The sequence below is a fragment of the Pan paniscus genome, chromosome 15 (assembly GCF_029289425.2).
Source record: "Pan paniscus chromosome 15, NHGRI_mPanPan1-v2.0_pri, whole genome shotgun sequence".
Classification (NCBI taxonomy): Eukaryota; Metazoa; Chordata; class Mammalia; order Primates; family Hominidae; genus Pan; species Pan paniscus.
The window spans coordinates 100,742,623-100,763,824 of record NC_073264.2 but is presented as its reverse complement, the minus strand read 5'-3'; the positions used below and the strand labels follow the sequence as shown (position 1 = coordinate 100,763,824).

Below are 21,202 nucleotides of genomic sequence, written 5' to 3'. Positions count from 1 at the left end.
AAGTGACCTTGGGCCAGGCATCTCCCTTCTGGGGCTCTGTTTTTCCTCACCTTCAAAATGAAGGCCTCAGACTCAATCTGTCATGTACTGAGAGGTTTGACATTCACTCAGCAAACACCAAATGGTACTGCCTCTGGGGTTGGAGCTCAGAGCCCCAACCATAGAGAAGAGTAAGAAAGTCTATTCCCCCTGAAAGTGAGGGGCACACTCTGCTTGTCACCAGCTTGTACCAGTACTCCCCCCACAGGCCCTAGGTTTTGGAGTATTTTGTCTACCATGTATTAGCATCTACCGTGTGTTAGCGTACCGGTTCTCAGCCCCTGCTGGCTCTCACAAATGTGTGTGGCTCTAAATGAACACACACATCCTGGGAGAGTCTTTAAAAAAAGGGGGGTAGAATGTTGGTGGGGCACCTTTATTTTGAAAAGACTCACAGCTACTTTCCCTGGGCACCTACAGTATGACTGTTAGTGCACCATGATTTGGTTTCACTGTTTTCATAACAAAGCAGAGTTGTCATGACCAAGGGGCTTAAGAAGCAAAGTCATTGAGGCAGGAGGATTGGATTGCTTGAGCACAGGAGTTTGAGACCAGCCTGGGAAACACAGTGAAACTCTGTCTCTATGGGGGGAAAAAAAAGAAAAGAAAATAGCCAGGCATGGTAGTGCCTGTGGTCTCAGCTACTCAGGAGGCTGAGGTGGGAGGATCTCTTGAGCCCGGAGGTTGAGGCTGCACTGAGCCAAGATCATGCCACTGCACTCCAGCCTGGGAGACAGACTGAGACCCTGTCTTAGACAAAAAAAAAAAAAAAAAAAAAAAAAGGCAAAGTCACGTTGACATTTTGGGATCCTGGTTCTGTTGGGCTGTGAGTACTCCAGGGGGCATGGCACCTACTGCTGGACCCTGCGATATAGGCCCTCCGGGAGGGGGCTCTGGCCTGGGGAGTCCCTTTTCCTTCAGGATCCTGTTTCAGCCCTGGGCCCTCTCACCTCCTCTGGTCCTGTCCTGTTCTGCCCAAGCATTCCCAGCCCTGGTGTGGGGAGCAGAGAGACCCTCCCTCAAACCACCCAGTACCACCACCACTAGCACCTTGTCTTTGTTCTACCCTGAGGATGTGAGCAAAGCTATCAAGACTCCACAGAGGAACTCTTGGTCCTTGGTCCACACAGCCCGTAGATGACGCAAACAAACCCCATCTAGATAGAGGCTTTGCTTTCTTCTTGGAAGTTCAGCGGAAGCTGCCAGCTCTGGAGGATCAGGGGGCAGAGATAACAGGCCCCAGGAACCACCAGGAGCCATGCACGAATGGGGAGGGGGTTCTCACAAAGCACAGTGCTGTCTCAGCAACTTCCCTGGTGAGCTGGTGGGTTTTTCCTATGGTGTATCCAACGTTTACGCTTCGATCTCCAGGGAGCAACTCTGTGCACAGGCTTCATTCTGCAGGGAGCCTGCAAGGAGCTCCTTGAAGTTAATCTGGCTTCCTGGGGGTTGAGACAGACCTGCAGCTCCCCCAGGCAGAAGCTGAAAGCCCCTCCCTCTCTAAACCCAAACTGAGCTGTGCTGGACCAGCAGAGCAGTGCCTCAGAGGGGAGGATGTCCCCTCCCCTCAGGAGCTGGCTCACTTGGGCAGAGCCTGGGAGACCCTCAGCATCCCTGGGGTTTAACCTTGGAAGCTGTGCTCAGCCCATCCTCTCCCCACCACCCTCCCCTGACCATCTGTCTGGAGAGAGTGGCGAACGGGTGGGAGACGAGATATTGAATCTGGACCTCTCTGTGTACTCCCCTCCATCTCTTCTCCACATGCGGGCCAGGGTGAGCCTCTTAAAAAGGTAAACCAGGTCATGTTGCTTCCCTGCTAAAACCCCCACTGCCTCCCCAGCTGCCTTGGAATCATACATGATCTGGCCCCTCTGACCTCTGACCTCAGCTCTCACGCCTCTTCCCTGGCCCACCCCCAGCCCCATTGGCCTTCTTGGAACAGGTCCGTAACAGGCCAGCTCTAGGGCCTTGGCACTGGCTGTTCCTGCTGCCTGGAATGCCCTTCCCCTTATCTTTGTACCTTGCCAATCAGACTTCAGCTTAGATGTGCCTCCCGACCTCCCTGACCGCTGGATCTAAAGCAACCGATTATGCTTTCTATGACAGCAGCTCGACTTAATGCCCCGCACAGCACTTAAGACAAGTCTCATCCTGATCTGGCTCGTCTATCTTCTCCCCATCCTGCTCCCAGGACGCCAAGTCCCCCGCAGAGGGCAGTCCGGTGCCCTGCAGAATCCCCCGGGGCTGAAGCAGGCCCCGCGGCGAGTAGGCGCTGAGTACACAGCTGAATGAACGGCTTAGCAACTGTAAATGGGGCATCAGCTGCTGCGCGGGCGCGCGCTCCAGGCCGTGGGCCGCTCACTGTCGCGTGCGCGGATTTGATCTCGTTGCAGGTTCCGGGGGAGGGACACCCCCCGCCCCGCCTGCTGGCGGTAGACGCGCCGTAAATGCGCTTTGGGGACCGGAGGATAACGAGACAGACTTACAGGCAGTGGGAAGCCCGGGGGTCCCGCGAGGCCGCCGGTGGGGAGTTCTGTGGCCGGCTCGGCGCCCCCGGACCCCGGCGTTCAGGCCCCAGTGGGAGACCTTCCCACCCTTCCCAGTGGTTTCCACCCCGCGAATTGCAGATTATCTCCCGAATCCCAGGGATTTAGCGGTCGAGTGGGCGGAGGTGGAGCGGGGCTCCGAGCGCCGCTCCGGGCAGGGGGCAGGTTCCCGGAGCTCTCGCCCCATCGGGGCAGAGAGTACGGACCGCGCTGCGGGACGCGGCTGGCAAGGCCCTGGCCCTGCCGGGGAGCGGACGCCAGCGTTTAGCTCAGCCCCGGGCTAGGAGTGGAGACGCAGCCCCGCCGCGTGCTCCGGCAGGGGACCCGGGTGGGGACGGGGGCGGAGGAGCCTGGGGGCAGGGAAGGGGACAAAGAGCCGCCCTGCTGCGGGGAAGAGCGACCCCCATGTCACAGTCCTATTGTTCGCTGTGTCTCCGACTGCCCTGAACTCTGGTGCCCCCGGGAGGGAGAAGGGGCGCCGTCGCCCAGATCGTGGGTATTTGTTTATCTGGGGAGAGGGAGGAGGACGGGGGACGCGGGCCGGGGAGGGGGCTCGACTGCTATTTTCGCGCGTCGCCTTTAAGGGAAGCCCGGCCCTACCTTTCCCACCGTCCCCCTCCCCGCAGCCGTACCTGCATTTTAAAAGCGCCCTGTAGCCCTGGGATTGGCCAAGGCCGCGTCCTCCGGGCGCAGAAACTTGAACCGCCGGGAGCCGGCCGCGGGCGGGGGTCGGAAACCCCGCGGATGGACCGTACCACCGCCGCAGCTCCCCCCGCGCGCGCCCCGCCCCTCCCGCACACCCCCGGAGCGGCCCAATCGCACGGCCGGGAGGGCGGGACCGCGGCCGGAACGCGCCTCTGAGAGGGCACTGGACGGGCGGGCGCACCGCGCAGGGGGACGGCGGGGGCCCGCGCCTCTGCTCCCCAGGCGCCCTCGGGGGCGGGGCCAGGCCTCGGAGCCCCGCCCACTCTCCGCCCGGGGTGGGCGGGGCGGCGGGGGCTCCGGGAGCTGGGCCGGGGGCGGGCCTCCGCCTGCTTCTCCAGAACCCTGAGAGCGCCCGGCACCGCGGCCGCCGACGCAGCAGCCGCCTCCGCTCGTCAACCCCGAGGCGCGCGGGCTCCCTGGCGGCCCCGGCGGGCGCGGCGAGAGGACGCGCCAGGCGGCGCGGGGCGGGCCGCACGCGCCCCCGGCCGCCCCCCGCCCGCGCGCGGACCGGCCCAGCGGAGCCCCGGCGCGGGGAAGCGCCGGCCGGGCGAGGGCGAGGGCGATGCCGCGGTGACGGCCCCGCCATGGCTAAGCCCGCGGCGACGGCGGCGGCGGCGTCGGAGGAGCTGAGCCAGGTGCCGGACGAGGAGCTGCTGCGCTGGAGCAAGGAGGAGCTGGCGCGGCGGCTGCGGCGCGCCGAGGGCGAGAAGGTGGGCCTCATGCTGGAGCACGGCGGCCTGATGCGCGACGTGAACCGGCGGCTGCAGCAGCACCTGCTGGAGATCCGCGGCCTCAAGGACGTGAACCAGCGGCTGCAGGACGACAACCAGGAGCTGCGCGAGCTCTGCTGCTTCCTCGACGACGACCGGCAGAAGGGGCGCAAGCTGGCGCGCGAGTGGCAGCGCTTCGGGCGCCACGCGGCCGGCGCCGTGTGGCACGAGGTGGCCCGCTCGCAGCAGAAGCTGCGCGAGCTCGAGGCGCGCCAGGAGGCCCTGCTGCGCGAGAACCTGGAGCTCAAGGAGCTGGTGCTGCTGCTGGACGAGGAGCGCGCGGCACTGGCGGCGACGGGGGCCGCAAGCGGTGGCGGCGGCGGCGGGGGCGGCGCCGGCTCCCGCAGCTCCATCGACAGCCAGGCCAGCCTGAGCGGGCCGCTGTCGGGTGGCGCGCCCGGCGCGGGGGCCCGCGACGTGGGCGATGGCAGCAGTACGTCCAGCGCGGGCAGCGGCGGCAGCCCCGACCACCACCACCACGTCCCACCCCCGCTGCTGCCCCCCGGGCCGCACAAGGCCCCCGACGGCAAGGCAGGAGCCACACGTCGGTCCCTGGACGACTTGTCGGCGCCGCCGCACCACCGCAGCATCCCCAACGGCCTGCACGGTAAGGACTACACGGGCCGGGCAGCGCAGGTCTCCCTGGCTGCAGCCCTTTTCCCAGGCTGCGGCGAGAGGAGGTGGTCCCTGGCGGTCCCACTCATGCGGCCGCCACTCCAGACTCCTCCAGCTGTCATGGATCCTGGGCCGGGGGATCCCGCACTCACCCAAAGTGGGGCTTTGGGCGGTGGTGGGCCAGTTCAGTGGTGGAGCGTCTTTTTGTCCAGCTCAGAACCTGCTGCCGGTCCGGTCCCAGAAAAGTTTCTAGCGGGTGTAGTTGCCAAAATTAGGGTCTGTCACTAATGGGCTGGCGGTGGGCGCCTCATCCCAGCCTTGGAAATCCTTGCCTAGTAGCGGGAAGTTCTAAACAGAAAAGGATACAAGGCCCCTTGAGCGCAAGTGAATTTCCCCTCTTGCAGCAACAGGTGTCCTCCAAACCAAGCAGTGTCCACGTGTGTGCGGTGGCTGGAGTTCTGCAGTGGGGTGTGGGGATTGGGAAGGTGCGCAGGCAGCCGCTTGAGACCCAGAGGCAGTTGGGGAGAGGCCTGGGGCTCAGAGCCTTTCTGGTTTGCCATAAATTCCGCCCTTCTAGTCCTGGGACCTTTCTCAGACGAGACTCTAAGACTTTCCCGAGGGAGATGTATTTGGAACGGATTCTAGCTTTTCTCCTCTGTGTGCCTCAGTTTCTTTGTCTGTGAAATGGAGATGATGACCTCTGCCTCGTGGGTTTGAGGTGGAGATAAACCTTCTGAAGGGATTTATAAACTGTTGATCGCCTTACAGGAAGTGCCGTGGTCATCCGTGACCAGGGTGTGGGTGGGAGGACCTTTGGCCTCTGTCAGCTTCTGTCTTCTACGCCCATGTTACTGCTGCGCCCAGTGCAGAGGGTGGCCCCAGCTTGGGGCTGTGGGAGCCTGCAGCCTGCTCCCTCTCCCAGCCCCCTGCTCAGCCCTTCTGCTCCCTGCCAGCTTTCTCCTCCTCGCTGGTGGATCCGGGGCCTCCCTCTTCTTCCACGTTTTTTGGTAGCTTGGCTTCCAGTTCTGCTGGTAGTTGCAACTGCCTGAACTTTTTGCCTGAAGGTGGAGAATGAACAGCTCTTTCTGGTTCCCTTTAAAGCCTTTCCTAATTCAGAGAAAGTGTGTCTAAGCCTGCAATAACTGCCCTCCCCAGAACCCCTCAGCCTGAGCTGGGGAGGGACGTTTTCTCCTTAGTTTGGTGGCCAAGTGGCCTCTGCAGACTTGTTGGGGTGGGGGCTGGGGTGGGAGACATACCCATGGAGGTGGGGCAGGGGCAGTGCAGCATGTTTTTCCTTTATTTACCATCCTGAGCCTGTGGGTTCAAGGCAGGACTGGGTTTAGAGGGATATTTTGTTACTGATTAGCAATCTATGGCTACAACTCAGGTTTCTCTTTGTAACACTGTATCCACCCCCACCTCCCACCACAGGCTGCTTCAGGGCAGTGGGAGTAGGGCAAAGTTAGGTGGTTTAATTTGCTGGGGCTGTTCAGAGCACCTCAGCCCCTTTGACTTTGCCGTCCTGGGGGCTTTTGAAGGGTCAGTTATCTGGGCCTCGGTTTCCCCAAGTGCAGTACAAAGGAGCAGATTGCTGCAGTCTCGTGGCTGGAAAATGAAATGTTTCTGGTTTTCAGCTGCGTCATCAATGACACTTGGCAAGAGTGCCTCTCTGCAGGACACTGGAGGGCTGGAGTGTTTAGAGCATACTTGCAGGAAAGGCTCTGTCGTGTTTTGGGCAAGGAGATGCGGCCCCAGTCTGGCTCAGCATGTCAGCTGCGACAGTGAATAATACCGGAGTGGAGGACTAGGCTACACTGAGTTTTCTACCCCACTGGGGGGTCAGTGGGGGGTTGAAGTATAGGGTTTCCCACAGAACCCATCCTCCCCCAAGCCCACTTAGCACAGGACTGCTGCAAATGTTGTGGCAGCAAACCTTGCTTTGGGGTGAAATGAAAATTCAGCATTATTATTACAAATTTCAGTTACAGATGGAATTATTATTATTTAGTTTTGTCTCTTAAAGCCACGTGTGGCCTTGGGATGTGGTCCCACTAATGTAAATGGAAGGCTTGGAAACCAGGAAAGGCCCTTCTCTGAGAAACTGAGCTGTTCTTTCTTTCTTTTTTCCCTTTTTTGGAGACAGGGTGTCACTCTGTCACCCAGGCTAGAGTGCAATGGAACACTCATGGCTCACTACAGCCTCAACCTCCCAGGCTTAAGTGATCCTCCCAGCTCAGCCTCCCAAGTAGCTGTGATTAGAGCCAAGAGCCACCTCACCTGGTGAAACTGGGCTTTTCTATTCCGGGACTTGTAGCTTTACATTGAGCAAAGATTGGGCCTGAGCTGAGGGAGATAATGAGTCTCTGTCTGGGTGGTGTCTAAAGTGGGGTCAGACACCAGGCTTGCGCCTTATGTGTTTGGTCTTTGCTTCTTCTCACAGGAACCCTGGGGAAGCAGTATTATCCCCATTTGACAGACAAGCAAGTGGAGGCTTAGAGGGGTTCCTAGCCTTGTCTGGGAAGGTGGCTGACATTGGAAGTACCTATCCTGGGTGGGTTTGCTGCCATGATCATCTCGTGTTCAGGCCTTGGGTCTGAATCTGTTGTGCCCTTGGTCTGTTGTCATGTTTGCTGTTACTGTTAATCAGGGGACACTGGTGACTCCCTATTCTTGATTCCTGACCCAAGTTTGCCCTCTTTGTCCCATGCTGGGAAGTGTCACTTCCTTATCAGTGACCATTGAGCAGATGGCTGATAACCCCGTTACCCAGAGGCTCAGGGTGACTTGAGTTTGAATCTCAGCTCCTCCATGTATATTGGGCAAGTTATTAACTGGCCAAGCCTCTCTGTGCTCCTCTTCTGTAAGATGGACAGAACCCAGAGTGCCCCATTATCCACACAAGGTTGAGTGAGGTCAGGATCTACACACAGTAGGTTTCTCCTGTTGTTAGGGTCCTTGGGGCTCTCCCAACAGAGCTCAGTTTCCTCTTCAAAAGTGCTTGCTGCTTAGACAGCTCACCTGAATGTTTGCATCTGAGCCTCTTGTGTGGCAGCACTTGCTGATGAGCTAGTGAGGACAGTGGCCCTGCTGTCCTTTCTGGGGAGCTGGTGGCAGTTGCAGCCCTGCTGGGTGCCCTGGGCAGACTCTAGTGGCTGAGGTGGGAGGTGGCCCATCTGTATGCAAGGCAGCCCTGGCTGAGGCTGGCCTGGCGGGCCTGTGTATTGTGTATGTACATGCAAATAGGCTTTTCTCCTTGGCTGCTTATTTATTTATTTATTTAGAGACAGGGTCTCTCTGGTCACCCAGGCTAGAGTGCAATGGCACCATCATGGCTTGTGGCAACCTCAACCTCCTGGGCTCAAGTAATCCTCTTGCCTCAGCCTCCTGGGATGTGTGCTACCATGCCCAGATAATTTTTGAATTTTTTGTAGAGACTGGATCTCACTATGTTGCCCAGGCTGGTCTCGAACACCTGGGTTCAAGCAGTCCTCCTGCCTTGGCCTCCCAAAGTGTTGGGATTACAGACATGAGCCACTGCACCTGGCCTTGGCTGCCTTTGGTAGAGGTCTGGTCTGGGCTGACTGGACTTGGGACTGGGGTGTGCGTTGCTCTAGTCCAGTGTGGCACACTGAGGCAGGTAAACCCCAACACCAGAAAGTCAGGTTCTCCTTCATGAATTGGTAGGATTTTCAAACAAAAGAATTTTCAGTTCTTTTTCCGGCTGCCCCTCCGCCTCTCTCCTGTACCCCACGACAGGCACCATGCCCCCCTCCTGCCCATTGCCAGGCATTTCCTTCCCTCCCCTGATAACCTGCTCCTCCACGGTCCACTCCCCTTTAGCCAACCCGGAGGAACTAGGATTCTAGCAAGCCTGTGCATGAGCCCCATTTACTTTTTAAAGTTCGGATTAAAATTTTGAGCTTCTCAAAATGAGACAGGTTTGTTCTCCTGCTTGTGTTTTTGTTGGTTTAAGAGGGAGGATGGAACGGGGTGGTCTGGGCCTTTAGAAAAAGACAGAGCACGCTAACTCTGAATAGGTCGTTTCTGTGCAGCAGCTCGGCTAATAAGGCTGCTTTTCCTAAACCCAGCCAAGCTCAGGAGCAAAGGTCAGTGAAGACAATGGGGTGGGTTAGATAAGCCTTTCCCCCTCCTTCCCCAGCCCGTCCCAAGGGATCCATTAATGGCCTTGGGACGCTGGGCCTCAGAAAGGAGGGCTGGCCTTGAGAGGCTCCCAGGCAGGTGACCCAGTGGTGGGTAAACTGTGCCCAGTGCTTCACAGTTTGCCACAAACAGCATCCCAGTCCCAGTTCCATTCTGTTCAGAGCTTCCAAATGGTCCCAGGAGGGAGACCTTAGCATCTCCATATCTTAGATGGGGAAATCAGGGCTTGGAGTGGTGGTGCGGTGACTTGCTCTAGGTCCTGTGGGGCTGACTGGGGGGCCTGGGATGCGTCTTGGGTCTCCTGTGTCAGAGTTCTGAGCCCAGGGCCCTGTGCCTGCTGCCCAGAGAGTTCCAGGGGAGTGGTGACCTCTGCCACAGAGACAGGGCACTTCTTCCCAGGATGCCAGGCCCGAGGCCTCATTCCTGTCTCCCTGTGTCCTGGCATGGAGGAGTGGGGGAAGGCGGTGCAGGGTGGGCCACCTTCCCTACGATGGCTGTGCCTCCCCACCTCTTGGTTTCTCCTTCCCTCACTTCTCTGCACGAGGCTGGCTTGCCACCGCAGCAGTCGCCCCACCAGACCTCTTGCTCAGGCCTGGCCTCTGAGTTCCCAGGACCAGCACGTGATACAGAAGGAAATCAGCGGTTGCTCCTAATCCGTTTTCCGCCGGTGGGGATTTTCCAATCCATGCTTGTTGCCTTCATTTGCGCAGAGAATTGGAAGTCTGTTAAGCAAGTTCCTGAGCCTCCATGGGCCTCTGTTTTCTCTTCTGCCAAGTGGGAAAATGTTACTAACCTTTGGGTTGAGGGAGGAGGGTGTGTAGTGAGTGATATGTGTAGCCTCTGGCGGGTGGCAGCCTCTGATGTGCGAAGGCCCCATCTCCCGCTGCAGCGCTCGGCACCCCACATGCCGAGGGGCGCTGTAGCCCTCTGGTTAGTGATCTGCCTCCAGGGTCAGAGAGCCCTGGGTGAATCTTGGCTTTGCCACCTGCTTTATGGCCGTGGCAGCTTACTGAACCTCTAAGCCTCAGTTTCTTCATCTATATCCTGAGGCTAATAATGTCTCGATCCTAGAACTGGGCCTTAAAGGATGGGTTCCATGTCCTTTCATTATTTCCTGGCCTCTGCGGATTTGCCTCCCCTGGGTGGGAGTGGGAGATCCCCTGACACACGCTGGTGCCCAGTGTAGGGTCGGAGCCAGCTGAGTCCTCATCTAGTTGAATGGAGGGAGCCAGCATTCCAGGCAGGAATAAGAATGGCTAAGGTCTGGAAGTGGGGTCTGGAGCATGGCATTGAGAATCCGGGGCCTGCAAGGTGGACCCAGGATGTGTGTGGGGAGATAACTCTTAGGGGGGTTAGTGCTGTGGGCAGCCCCACAGGGCAGACCCCAAAGTCCCAGCTTTTCAGACTTCAGTGCCCACAGACAAGAGTGGCCCAGGTGGCCTGTGTTGCCTCCAGGGCTGGGGAGCACTGCGTCAGGGGAGGTTGTGTGGACACTGAGAAGGGGCATTCCTGAATCCACTGAGGATGGGGCTTGTGGACACCCCAGACAGCTCTGGGAATCTGGTTGAGATGTGGGTTCTAAGACACGCCCCACATTACAACTGGGAAGGGAAAATGCCCAGCTTTGAATGTGTGTGTTCAACCCAATCTGGTTGAACCCAGAGCCAGGTGGGAAGTGGGACTTGACCTCACAGGTGGTAATTTGCTCTTCAGGAAGAAGGGAAGCGTCTGCGGACTTCACTGAGCATTTACTGCCTCTGAGGTCTGAGTGCCTCCTGAGCAGTGATTCTTGGAGTCTGGCTTGGGGGGTGGTGGTTCTGGAGCATCACTCTGGTGACCACTGTGGTGTGGGCTGGGCTGGGGGAGCAGTGGGTGGAAGCTGAGGGCTTCCATTGGGAGGAGGTCCTGGCCAGGAGAGTGGCCACAGGAGAGAGCCTTCTGTAGGTTCCAGACCTGGTGAGCCTGCTCCAAAGTCCTGCTCTCAGCTGCTGTCTGCCTTCTCATGACCTCTGTCCTCTAGGGCAGGCGTCCTGAGCTCTTGGGTGGGGCTCAGGCAGGACAGCGCCTGTGGGAGATGCTGCCGCTCCCAGGTGGCTGCTGTGCCCTCCATCCCCAGCGCTGATGCTGCTCCCCGCTACTCCCATCCCTACATCTAGGGTGGTTGGGATCAGCGTCTGGGATCTAGGCAGGGACCGCTCTGGGGTTCAGAATTCTCATCTCCCTGCTACATAACAACAAGAGACTCTATTGGCATCCCCAAAGGCTTGGGGATAGAGGAACAAACTTGTCTGCTGAAGGGACTTGATGCTTCTTTGATCATAACATGTCAGAAATGGTCCCCCTCCCCTAGGCAAGCACCCAGGATTGGACACTCATACATCCCCTGTCCCCACAGGCAGAGGGTTCTGGGCAGGCCTGGAGCCGGGTCACCCGGGGATGGGTGCCTGTTCTTCAGCAGGTCACCGCTGACCTCCAGCTCTTGAGGGGAGCAGAGCAGAAAGATCAGGATTGTATTGACTGCCTGTAAGTGTTCTTGGGTTTGCCTTATGTGTACTGTTCAAACAGAGGCGTGGAGCATGTTTAACTACAGTGGATGGCCCTGGGGAGGAAGCGAGGGTCTGATTCCCTTTCCTTCTTCCTGATTCCTCAACGGCAGAGACATTCTGCCATTTCCTCAGTTCAAAGCTGGGCATTTTCCCTTCCCAGTTGTAATATGGGGCGTGTCTTAGAACCCATGTGGACATTTGCTGGCAGGTCTTCCCCTCTCTGCCCCTGGAAAAGCCCTTGAGTAGACTGTGTCTGCGGCTGATGGTATCTGAGAGTGGAGCAAATGCCAGGCCCGGGAGAGCCAGAAACCCCTGAGCAAACTTCACAGAGTCCTAAGGCACTAAGAGACTTGAGAAAGACAGGGGCCCACCCCAGGGCCAGCCACATGGGTGCTGGAGCCCTCCCTGCCCACCTGGGGCCCTCTGTCATTACTGTCTGTTCGTCTGGGAGTTTATGAGCCTGGGACTCTGGTCCTCTTGACTCCTAGCCTTGGCACAGAGTGGCAGGTTCTGAAAGTCTTTTGGATGGAACAAACGTGTGCCTGGCACTGTGCTGACAGCAACTGGGTTTTCTCTCACTCGCCTCCCACAACAGTTGCTGGTCCCCATTGGGGTCCCCGTTTCATCTAAGGAATAGGCCCAGGATGGTGAGGCAAGTTACAGCAGGGGCAGGGTGGGGCTGGGCCAGGTCAGGGACTCCCGTCCAGTTGAACCTGGAGCCTGTGCCAGCCGGTATGTCCTGGTTCCCTTGCCCTGTGGGTGTGATTATTCATCATGCCCCTTTCCCTCAAGGAAATGCCCAGGTTGGGCTCTTAACCTCTTCAGGTGTGCTGGGAGCTCAGAGGAGGGGTGGCTGAATTGGGAACTGAGATGGGCCTTGAAGATGGAGTTAGTAAAAGCAGAAGAGAGCAGGTAAGAAGAGAGACCAGGCCTCGCAGAAAGAACAGCTGAGCTGGGCTGATCACCTGAGGTCAGAAGTTCAAGACCAGCCTAGCCAACATAGTGAAACCCCATCTCTACTAAAAATACAAAAATTAACCAGGTGTGGTGGCACGCGCCTGTAATGCCAGCTACTTGGTAGGCTGAGGCAGGAGAATCTCTTGAACCTAGGAGGCAGAGGTTGCAGTGAGCCATCGCGCCACTGCACTCCAGCCTGGGCCACAGAGCAAGACTCATCTCAAAACAAAACAAACCAAAACCAAAACCAAACGAAACCAAAACAAAAAGAAGAGCCGAGCAAAGTCATGCGGTGGGCATTCGCCTGCACCTTGGGTTCAGCTGGGGTGATGGATGAGTGGGGACCCAGGACAAGCACTGGGGCAGTGAGCAGGGCCAGGGCAGGTGGGGTCTTTGAAGCCTCTTCCACTGTCCCTGAAGTCCCTAGATTGGGCTTTCCTTCGGGGTGTGGGCAGTTCCAGCTCTAACCTTTTCTGATGGACTTTCCAAGAGGACCCAGAGTTACCTGTTAGAAGTCCTATTAGAAACTGGAAACTTTTTACAGCCTGTCCCCATCTTTCCTCTGCTCCCCACCTGATAAATATGCAGACACATCACCTGCTGGGCCTGAGTGGCCTTGTCAGCTGACACGCTCCCTGCCTGGGGGTCTTGGAAGATTACTAGTGTTCTGTGGATTGGACAATCCAGACAGAACCAGTGGCTTCAGCCCACTTGAGACCCAACCATGTGTAAGTCTGTTCCTCTCCCTGGGCCCTCATTTTCCCATCTGTAAAATGGGAAGCTTGGATGGGCTGAGCTGAGAGTCCCAGGGACCCTCATCTCTTCTGGCCCTTTGACTCGGAGCCACAAGGAAGGGGTGGCCTCCCCTGCCCATCCTGCCTCCTATCGGTCACTCAGTGGTCCTATGAGCCAGCTCTTTTATATTCCTGGGAATTCTCTTCCTATGCCCTACAGCCTGGGTTTTATCACCTGCCTCGTGGTTGGTCCTTGCCTTGGGGCAGGTGTGGGGATGGTGAGGCTGCCTGTGACCACATGGGTCCCACTGTGGGGCCTAGAGATAGTGACCTGTCTAAACGCTGTTTGAGGCTGAGACCCTGGCCCAGGCCAGCCTCCCCTCCTGCAGGGCCCCAGTGGAAGTACCTGCCTCCGCTATCTGATTGCCTCTGCTTAAAGGACTCAGTAATGGGTTTAGTGCAAGAGGAGAACGCTGAGCTTCGATTCCTGGTGCAGGTTTGCTGGGGACAAGGCTGCATGTTCCTGGACTCGAGGTTCCTCTGCTTGCTATCCTGTCTCTCTCCCAGTCCAGAATGTTGTTGCAATGCATAGTCAGTGTTGGAGGGAGGAGTGAACAGTCCTGGAAGGACTGACCAGGTGCCAGATAGTGGTTGACCCACTTTGCCCACCTGTCTTTCTTTTCTCATTTGTACACTTGGCACCGAGTTAAATAAGTTACTCCCCGCCCCCCGCCCCTGCCCCCAGCAAAATCAAACCTCCCCAAGAAGGTGGTGATTTATACAACCCCACCTTCCCCATTTCCCCAGAATAATTACTAAAATATATACCTTTTGGCTTTCACCAGTGGTTCCTAACTGTGGCTGTATATTAGCTATCACTTAGAAAACTTTAAAAAATACCAGTGCCTGTGCCCAGCCCCAGAGATGGGTGCAGTTGGTCCTGGTGTCATTGGAGGCTGTGAAGGCTCTGGGGGTTCTGCTGGGTGGCCAGAGCCAGGATCCCGGAGAACAGCCACGGGCCCTGCCAGCAGGCCAGCTAGGGGCAAGGATGCGCCCACACTGGGCACCACAGAGCCTGGCCGGCCAGGGTTGGGAGACTGGTGTCAGTTCACGTTAGCAGTGAGGAGTAAACGGCCCTGCCTGTGTTGCCCCCTCGCTGACCTGTGCTGCACAGACGCCGGAGAGATGGCTTTGGCGAGGCTGTGGAATGCCATTTTGGGCCCTGGATGCACCCTGGCTTGCACCCCTACCTCCCTGCCCCAGGAGCTTGAATCAGCTGCCAGGCATCCCCATGGAGGTGGCTGCCTCCGCCACCCCCCTTTCGCAGGGCTGGACAGGTGAGGCAGAGGCCTTTCTAGGCTGTTTTGAAGGGGACAGAGGCAGGCAGGGCCGGTGGCACCGAAACGGCAGCTATGGAGAAGAGTCGACCCATTTCCAAAAATAGACCATCCACTGTCAGGGGAAGCATCTCTTTGTCTTCCCAAATCTGTCTTTCTGTTGGCTCCCAGGTTGTAAGGCAAGAAGGAGGCCCGCTCTTGTCTAGGAATCAGAGGCTCCTTTGAGCGCGGTGCTCCCCCGCCCGCCACAAGGGCCCGACTGTGTGGGGCCCTGAATGCGCCCGCCTGTCACCGCGCACGGCACCGGCCCGGCTCCCTAATGAGCCCGCTCTGGGAGTGGCCCTTTGTGGCGGGTTCCGGCCACACTGCCCATGCCAAGGCTCTGTTTCCCGGCTGCTTAATATCCCTCAGCGGCTGGTGGAACAATGGGACGCTCCCCCCACCCAGCCACCCTTTCTCCAGAAAATTAAGAAGCTAGTTTCTCCCTCTTTCAGCACCTTCTGTCCTGGCTGGCAGGGGAAGGCTCCCCTCTTCTCCCCCTCGCCTTTGCCCAGCCCCTCCTGGGGGACCTCCCTCCGCTTCCGCCATTGTCTCCTTTCTCTTGTTCCTTTTGGGTCTGTCCTCTGGCTCCTTCCCCACAAACAGGCTCACGTTTCCTGGTCCAAAGCAACACAGAGCCCCTCCTGTCTACCGCTCTGCCCCTTGGCCTTCCTCCCTTTGCCAGAGGATAAACCCTAGAGGCTGAGGCCACCTCCTTCCCCATGTTTGCTCCTTGGCCCTGGGCAATCCCAAACCCTGGGAATGGTGGCTCTGGCTCTGTCCAGCAGCCTCTTCTCATCTCAACTTCCTGGTGGCATCTGATTTCCCCCTGGGTTTGTCTTCCAGAATGGGGTGGTGTGCTGGTCACCTAGGACCTCCTTGAGCAACTTCCAGCACTCTCTCCAGCCCCTCCTGCCCAGAGGGAAAACATCGCCCTGGGCCGGGCTGAGCAGTCTCTCCCTACCTCTTGCTCCTGGCCTTGAGGCTCAAGTGTCCAGATTGCTGCTGGTGACTATGCTATTCACCTTGTGTCTTCTGGTTGGGTCCCTTCCTCTCTCCCCTGCACTCCTGCTCCCCTGCCTAACCCACGACCCCTCAGAGTCAAGGTTTCCTGGCTCTAACCCCGAGTGGTGTCCACTAGCCATATGTAGCTGCTTCAATTCACTTTCATTACAATTAAATGACATGCAGCCGCACCGACCACCCTGCCTTCGCATGGGCTAGTACTGTGCTGACAGCGAGATGAGGAAAATTCCATCATTAAGGGAATTCCGCTGGGAAGCCCTGGTCTAGACGATTCTTCCTTGGGCTTTGTGACTCCTACTTGTCCATGGAAAGAAACCTGAAAGCTGGCTGGGTGTGGTGGCTCGCGCCTGTCATTCCAGCACTTTGGGAGGCTGAGGCAAGCTGATCACCTGAGGTCAGGAGTTCGAGACCAGCCTGGCCAACATGGTGAAACCTCATCTCTACTAAAAATACAAAATTAGCTGGGCATGGTGGTGCATGCCTGTAATCCCAGTTACTCGGGAGGCTGAGGCAGGAGAATCTCTTGAACTCGGGAGGTGGAGGTTGCCGTGAGCAGAGGTCATGCCACTGCACTCCAGCCTGGGTGACAGAGTGAGACTCCATTTCCAAAAAAAAAAAAAAAAAAAAAGAAAGGAAACCAAGAAACCTGACACCTGAGTATGGAGTCGGGGCTTCCTGCCACCTCCTCACCCTCCCCACCGGCTGCAGCGCTTTACCACCCTGGCCCTGGAGTTGTGGCCCCAGGACCACTTGCCGTGCAGAAGGCACATTGCAGGCCCTCAGGTGGCCCCCCGTCCTGCCTCCTGCGCAGATTGAAATCCTGCCCTTCCTCTGAGGTGCAGGGCAGCCTTTGCAGCTGGCTGGACTACAGGATGTAGGACCTGCAGCCCTCGCGCACTCAGCATCCGTGGGAGCCGTGGGAGCCTCCACAGCCCCAGGCCAGGCTCTTGGAGGATGTCCTGCGGCTGTGGGTGCAAGGCCTGCCCACATAGAAGAGGCTGGTAGCCTTGAGCGGGCGCATGTGGGGGTCCACGTGTCTTGGCAGGAAACCTAAGCCCAGAGAGGGCTGCACAGCTCCAGGGGTCTCCCCGGCAGAGCCCAGCCAACTGGTTCCCAGCCGCCAGCACCTTGTTCTCGAAATGAGGCCACAAAGGCTTCAGGATCAGAAAACAAAGAACGTGGCTTTTAAACGGTGGGGTGGGGGCAGATGGGACATCGGCCAGCGAGGCACCCCCTCCCTCCCAGGGAGGCTGCAGACTGCCCTGGCCTTGTCACTAGGGCTTTGAGCGTCCTCCCCTCCTGTCCTCTGTGCTGCCATCTTCCCTTGGCAGCGGCTGTGGCAGGCAGGTGCCTCTTGGGGTTAAATGAGCCGCCGTGTCCAGCTGCCGGCCATTACTCTGGCCGTCCCTGGCGGATAAGGCCATTAGCACTGCAGCTGAGGCTCTGACTCTGGGCTTGGCCCCTGTTCACTGCAGCCTTGTGGTGCTTTCCTGTCATGACTCATCGAGCCTCTGGTGTGTTGGTTGGGGGTTGGGGGGCATCAGGGTGGCATCAGTGTGATTACAGCAGCAGAGTGCACAGGGAGACTGGACCTGGGTCAGACTGACCCCAGCCCAGCTCCCAACCTGTCCCCTGCTAGGACTTGGCTGGGACATTTGCTTCATTCATAAACAGAGGCTCCCCCGACCTTGTTGGTTGGGAAGGTCACATGAAAGCCCCTTCTATTTTCTTTTTTTTCTTTTTTTAAGCCACTAGACCACCAGAAAGAAAGGAGACCTTTCCAAACTGCCTTATTCTGGAAATGCAATGGCAGTGTTGATGGTAGGGGAAGCTGTGGCAGGCAAGGGGGTCTCTGATGTCAGTGGCCCTGGAGGTCCCTGGTACCCCCGACAACCCATCAGGCCTCCCAGTCTTCTCCTGCTGCTCCTTTTTTGCTGAGCTGTCCCCATCAGCCGAGGGTTTCTGGTGAGCCTGCCACCAATGCCTCTGCCTGCTCCAGCTCTGCCCTGTCACATTCCTCCTGCTGACAGGTTGGATGGAACAGCGCAGGGAGTGTGGTCAGGAGGCCCTCGGGATGCTGCCTGCCCTCCTGCTGGTGCCCCCATCCTGGAGGGTAGTCCCCAAGACTAGGAGTTTGGAGGACTCCAGGAGTGGTCAGGAGGCCTTGGGATGCTCCCTACCCTTTTGCTCGTGTCCCCAGCCCAGGGCTGCTCTGATCTGCAGAGACTCTAATCCCTCTCCACCGAGTTAAAAGCTTGTCCCCCATGAGTGCTGGTCTGGTGTGGGCAACATGATCTGCTGTGAAGTGTGTGGCGCTGAAATGTTGTGCGAAACCCTGGATGAAAAGACCTCTTGTTTGGTGCAACCCAACCTCTGAGCAGGAGGGAGGCAGAGGGAGAGCAGCCATCCCCGGGGTCTGCCTTCCTGCCTGCAGCAAATGCGCCGTGGGCGTGGCTGCGGTGGAGGGGGTCACTTGGGCTCTCGGAACCCCTGGGTGCAGGCAGGGGTGTAGGCAGCGGCGGGATCCTCCTGGCTGTTGCTTTATTTTGGGGATCATGACAGAAGGCAGATACCTGGGCCAGCTCAGGGCCGCCCATGGCCCCATAGCAGCCCCTGCTTCCTCTCAGCAGCCTGTCCTCCTCTCTGCAGTGGTCACATGGGCAGTGGCCTCTGCAACCCATCAGCCAGTGCATCTACAGACTCCTTAACTGGGACCCCTGAACCCCCAAAATGACTGTGCAGTCCTGCATTTTTCCTGGAATAGGGACCGCAGCTCTAATCAGAGCCCAAAGTGGTCCATGACTCAGGAAAGATGAAGAATCCAGGTAGGAGAGTTGGTGAGGCTCCTGCCTGAAGCCTTTAAAAAATAAAAATAGATCAACTGAATGCACGTTCGTGGTCGGGAGGCTCCACAACTGAATGCACGTCCGTGGTTGGGAAGCTCCACAACTAAATGCACGTTCGTGGTCGGGAAGCTCCACCCAGAACACAAAGGCATAGAGTCGAGTAAAATCCAACAGCGTTCTGCGGGTGCCGGTTACCCTGGGCGCCCAGCCGTCCTGGCCGTGTCTGTTGTCTGGCGGATCTGGGCCGTGGCTGTGTGCTCCCCCCTGCCTGCTGTCCTCAGGGCTCACTCTGTTGATCCCGGCCGTGGCTGTGTGCTCCCCCCTGCCTGCTGTCCTCAGGGCTCACTGTGTTGATCCGGGGCCGTGGCTCTGTGCTCACTTCTGCCTGCTGTCCTCAGGGCTCACTCTGTTGATCCCGGCCGTGGCTGTGTGCTCCCCCCTGCCTGCTGTCCTCAGGGCTCACTGTGTTGATCCGGGGCCGTGGCTCTGTGCTCACCTCTGCCTGCTGTCCTCAGGGCTCACTCTGTTGATCCCGGCCGTGGCTGTGTGCTCACCCCTGCCTGCTGTCCTCAGGGCTCACTCTGTTGATCCCGGCCGTGGCTGTGTGCTCCCCGCTGCCTGCTGTCTTCAGGGCTCACTGTGTTGATCCCGGCCGTGGCTGTGTGCTCACCCCTGCCTGCTGTCCTCAGGGCTCACTCTGTTGATCTGAGCCGTGGCTGTGTGCTCCCCCCTGCCTGCTGTCCTCAGGGCTCACTCTGTTGATCCCGGCCGTGGCTGTGTGCTCCCCCCTGCCTGCTGTCCTCAGGGCTTACTCTGTTGACGCTGCTTGGGCCTCTTTCCTGAAGCTGTTTTTGTTTATATGAGGGCTTTAGGGTTGGGTCGATGTTTTCATGAAAACATCTGCTTCCTGGACTTCTTCCTCCTGATTATTTTCTTTCTGCCTCAGTCTCTGACCAGTCTCCCCAGGCCTCAGTTTACCCACATATGAGGTGAAGCAGTTTGTTCACATCCATGGTGCTCGGAGACCCCGGAGGAACTTGGGGAAGCTGTAGGAGCTCAGGCCATCCTTTTTGTCAGCCTTGCCCAAGGCTGCTCCTAGCTTGGCCTCTTCCCTCCATCTAGTAGAACCAGTACTTTTGGGGGCTTTTTTGGGTATTCCTGCTGCTTGGGGCTTTGAAGACCTGCAGTGGCCTGGTTTCTTACTTCAGGACCACCTTCCAAGTGCTTATCCGGGTGGGGGAATGACCTGACCCCAGACCAGAAAGGGCAGCCAGGGGACCCTTTGCCACCACCTGTGCCAGGCTTCCCTCTCCCCAGCTCGCTTCCTCAGGCCTCCTGGGCCAGCGCCATCGCCAGCAGGAGCAGAATAAAAATGAGAAAATCTCATTTTCTTTTGAATTACAACCTTGATCTCTCCTTCATACTCCCACACCAGGCCTCTGGTGACTTTTGGATGGGTCCGTGGGCTCTCTTTTCTCTGGGTAAATATACAGGCATTGACTGGCATTGGCATCTGGAAACAGCAGGCTTAGGAGCACCCGGCGGGGCCTGGGGTGAGGAGAAGGTGGTTTGTGCACAGGACTGGCCGGCCTGGCTGAAGCCACCCTGGGTGGGTATCCTCACCAATGTTTAACTCAGGAAGGTGCTGGTGTACCACCATGCCAGCTGCATCCCAAGCAGGTTGGACTCGGCATTCCTTTGTAGTGGGAAAGGCTGCCCCGGGGTGACTGTTGTGTTCGGCTGAGATGCTTGTCTCCCCAGACCTGCCCCTTGTTGGTCTGCTGATTGGCAGCTGGAGGAACTGGGGACGACAGACCCAGTGGGGAATCCGGCCCAGGAGGCCTGTGCAGGCCTGGGGGTGTGGAAGGGGATTCAAGTGAGGGGTGGCAGGCACAGGCAAGCTGGGAGGGCTGAGGGGAGACCAGAGGGCACTGGACTGGAGCTTGCCACGTTCTCCACGAGAACAGGGATGCAGAAGCTGGCCAGGAGGGCATTGTGGCTCTGTTATTTGTATGGCAGACATTTCTGTGGCTGGCTGTGATGTGGGGGCTCCAGGCTAGAACGGCCCCCTGCCTGCTGCACCATCTTACTCAGCGCCCGGGGATGAGACTGCGGGAGAGGTAGAGTCAGCCCCCGTGCAGTAAGGGGGCACAGGGGTCCTCAGGCACATGACTGTACGGGGGTTCTGCTCCAGGGTCCCTGCTTGGCCGGCCTGCCTCCTGAGATGCGTGGCTGCCCTCAGGTGCTTAGGCCTCTCCCCCACGCCAGGCCCATGGCCTTTCCCAGTTGGGAACAATGAGCAAGGCAGTGTGGCCCAGAAGCGGGTGAGTGACTGACCTTGCGGAGGGGCTGTGAGGGACAGGGCTGGCTGGGAGCCTTGGAAGGTCTTTGTTCCCTGTGAGGCAGACCCTTGGCTTAGAGCTCTCTGGGCCATCCCATAGGGGGATAGAATAAATCCATGTACCCTGTTCTTGGTTTTTCTTTTCTTCCTAAACAAAATCTCCCCCAGAGGCCTTAAATGAGACTTAGCTCTGACCATTAACTTTAGGCACTGAGCTATTTTTTGGTCATGAGGCTCTGAGGGCTTTAGCAGACAGTTAATTGCCCTGCAAGGATGTTGGGGAAGGTCTTGGAGGGACAGGCCATGGTGACTCATCCTTGCTCTGAACCCGGGATTCTCCCGAGGCAGGGGCTGCCTGGGATCATGTGCCGGCACCCTGTATCTCTGTCCTGAGATTTTATCCTTTTAATGCCCCACGGTGGTGTGAGACCTCTGGCAGGCCTAGGGAGGAATCTGGGAGGAAGAGGGAGGTCTCCTTGCAGAGGCTGTCCAGAACCTCAGGATGGTGGGATGGGCCTTGAGGGGCTGGTGGGCCTGGCC

The 21,202-nt window shown here is 58.1% G+C and overlaps 2 protein-coding genes across 5 annotated transcripts in view; one reads left to right on the top strand and one right to left on the bottom strand.

The window, feature by feature from the left end:
- The window catches only part of HHIPL1 (HHIP like 1), a 78,012-nt gene extending 74,597 nt beyond the window's left edge, over positions 1-3,415 (bottom strand). For both annotated transcript variants that reach the window (XM_034938108.4, XM_034938107.4), the window contains exon 1: positions 3,218-3,415. The gene's annotated coding sequence lies outside the window, so the exon portion shown is untranslated. The remainder of the gene's footprint in view (positions 1-3,217) is intronic.
- Positions 3,416-3,592: 177 nt separating this feature from the next.
- CCDC85C (coiled-coil domain containing 85C) overlaps positions 3,593-21,202 on the top strand; it is a 93,590-nt gene continuing 75,980 nt past the window's right edge. For 2 of the 3 annotated variants that reach the window (XM_034938118.2, XM_034938116.2), the window contains exon 1: positions 3,790-4,667. In XM_034938118.2, the coding sequence (XP_034794009.1) occupies positions 3,875-4,667 (793 nt within the window). In that variant the 5' untranslated portion in view covers positions 3,790-3,874. Of the gene's footprint in view, positions 4,668-21,202 lie in introns of all 3 variants that reach the window. The other variant, XM_034938117.4, reaches the window with a different exon arrangement.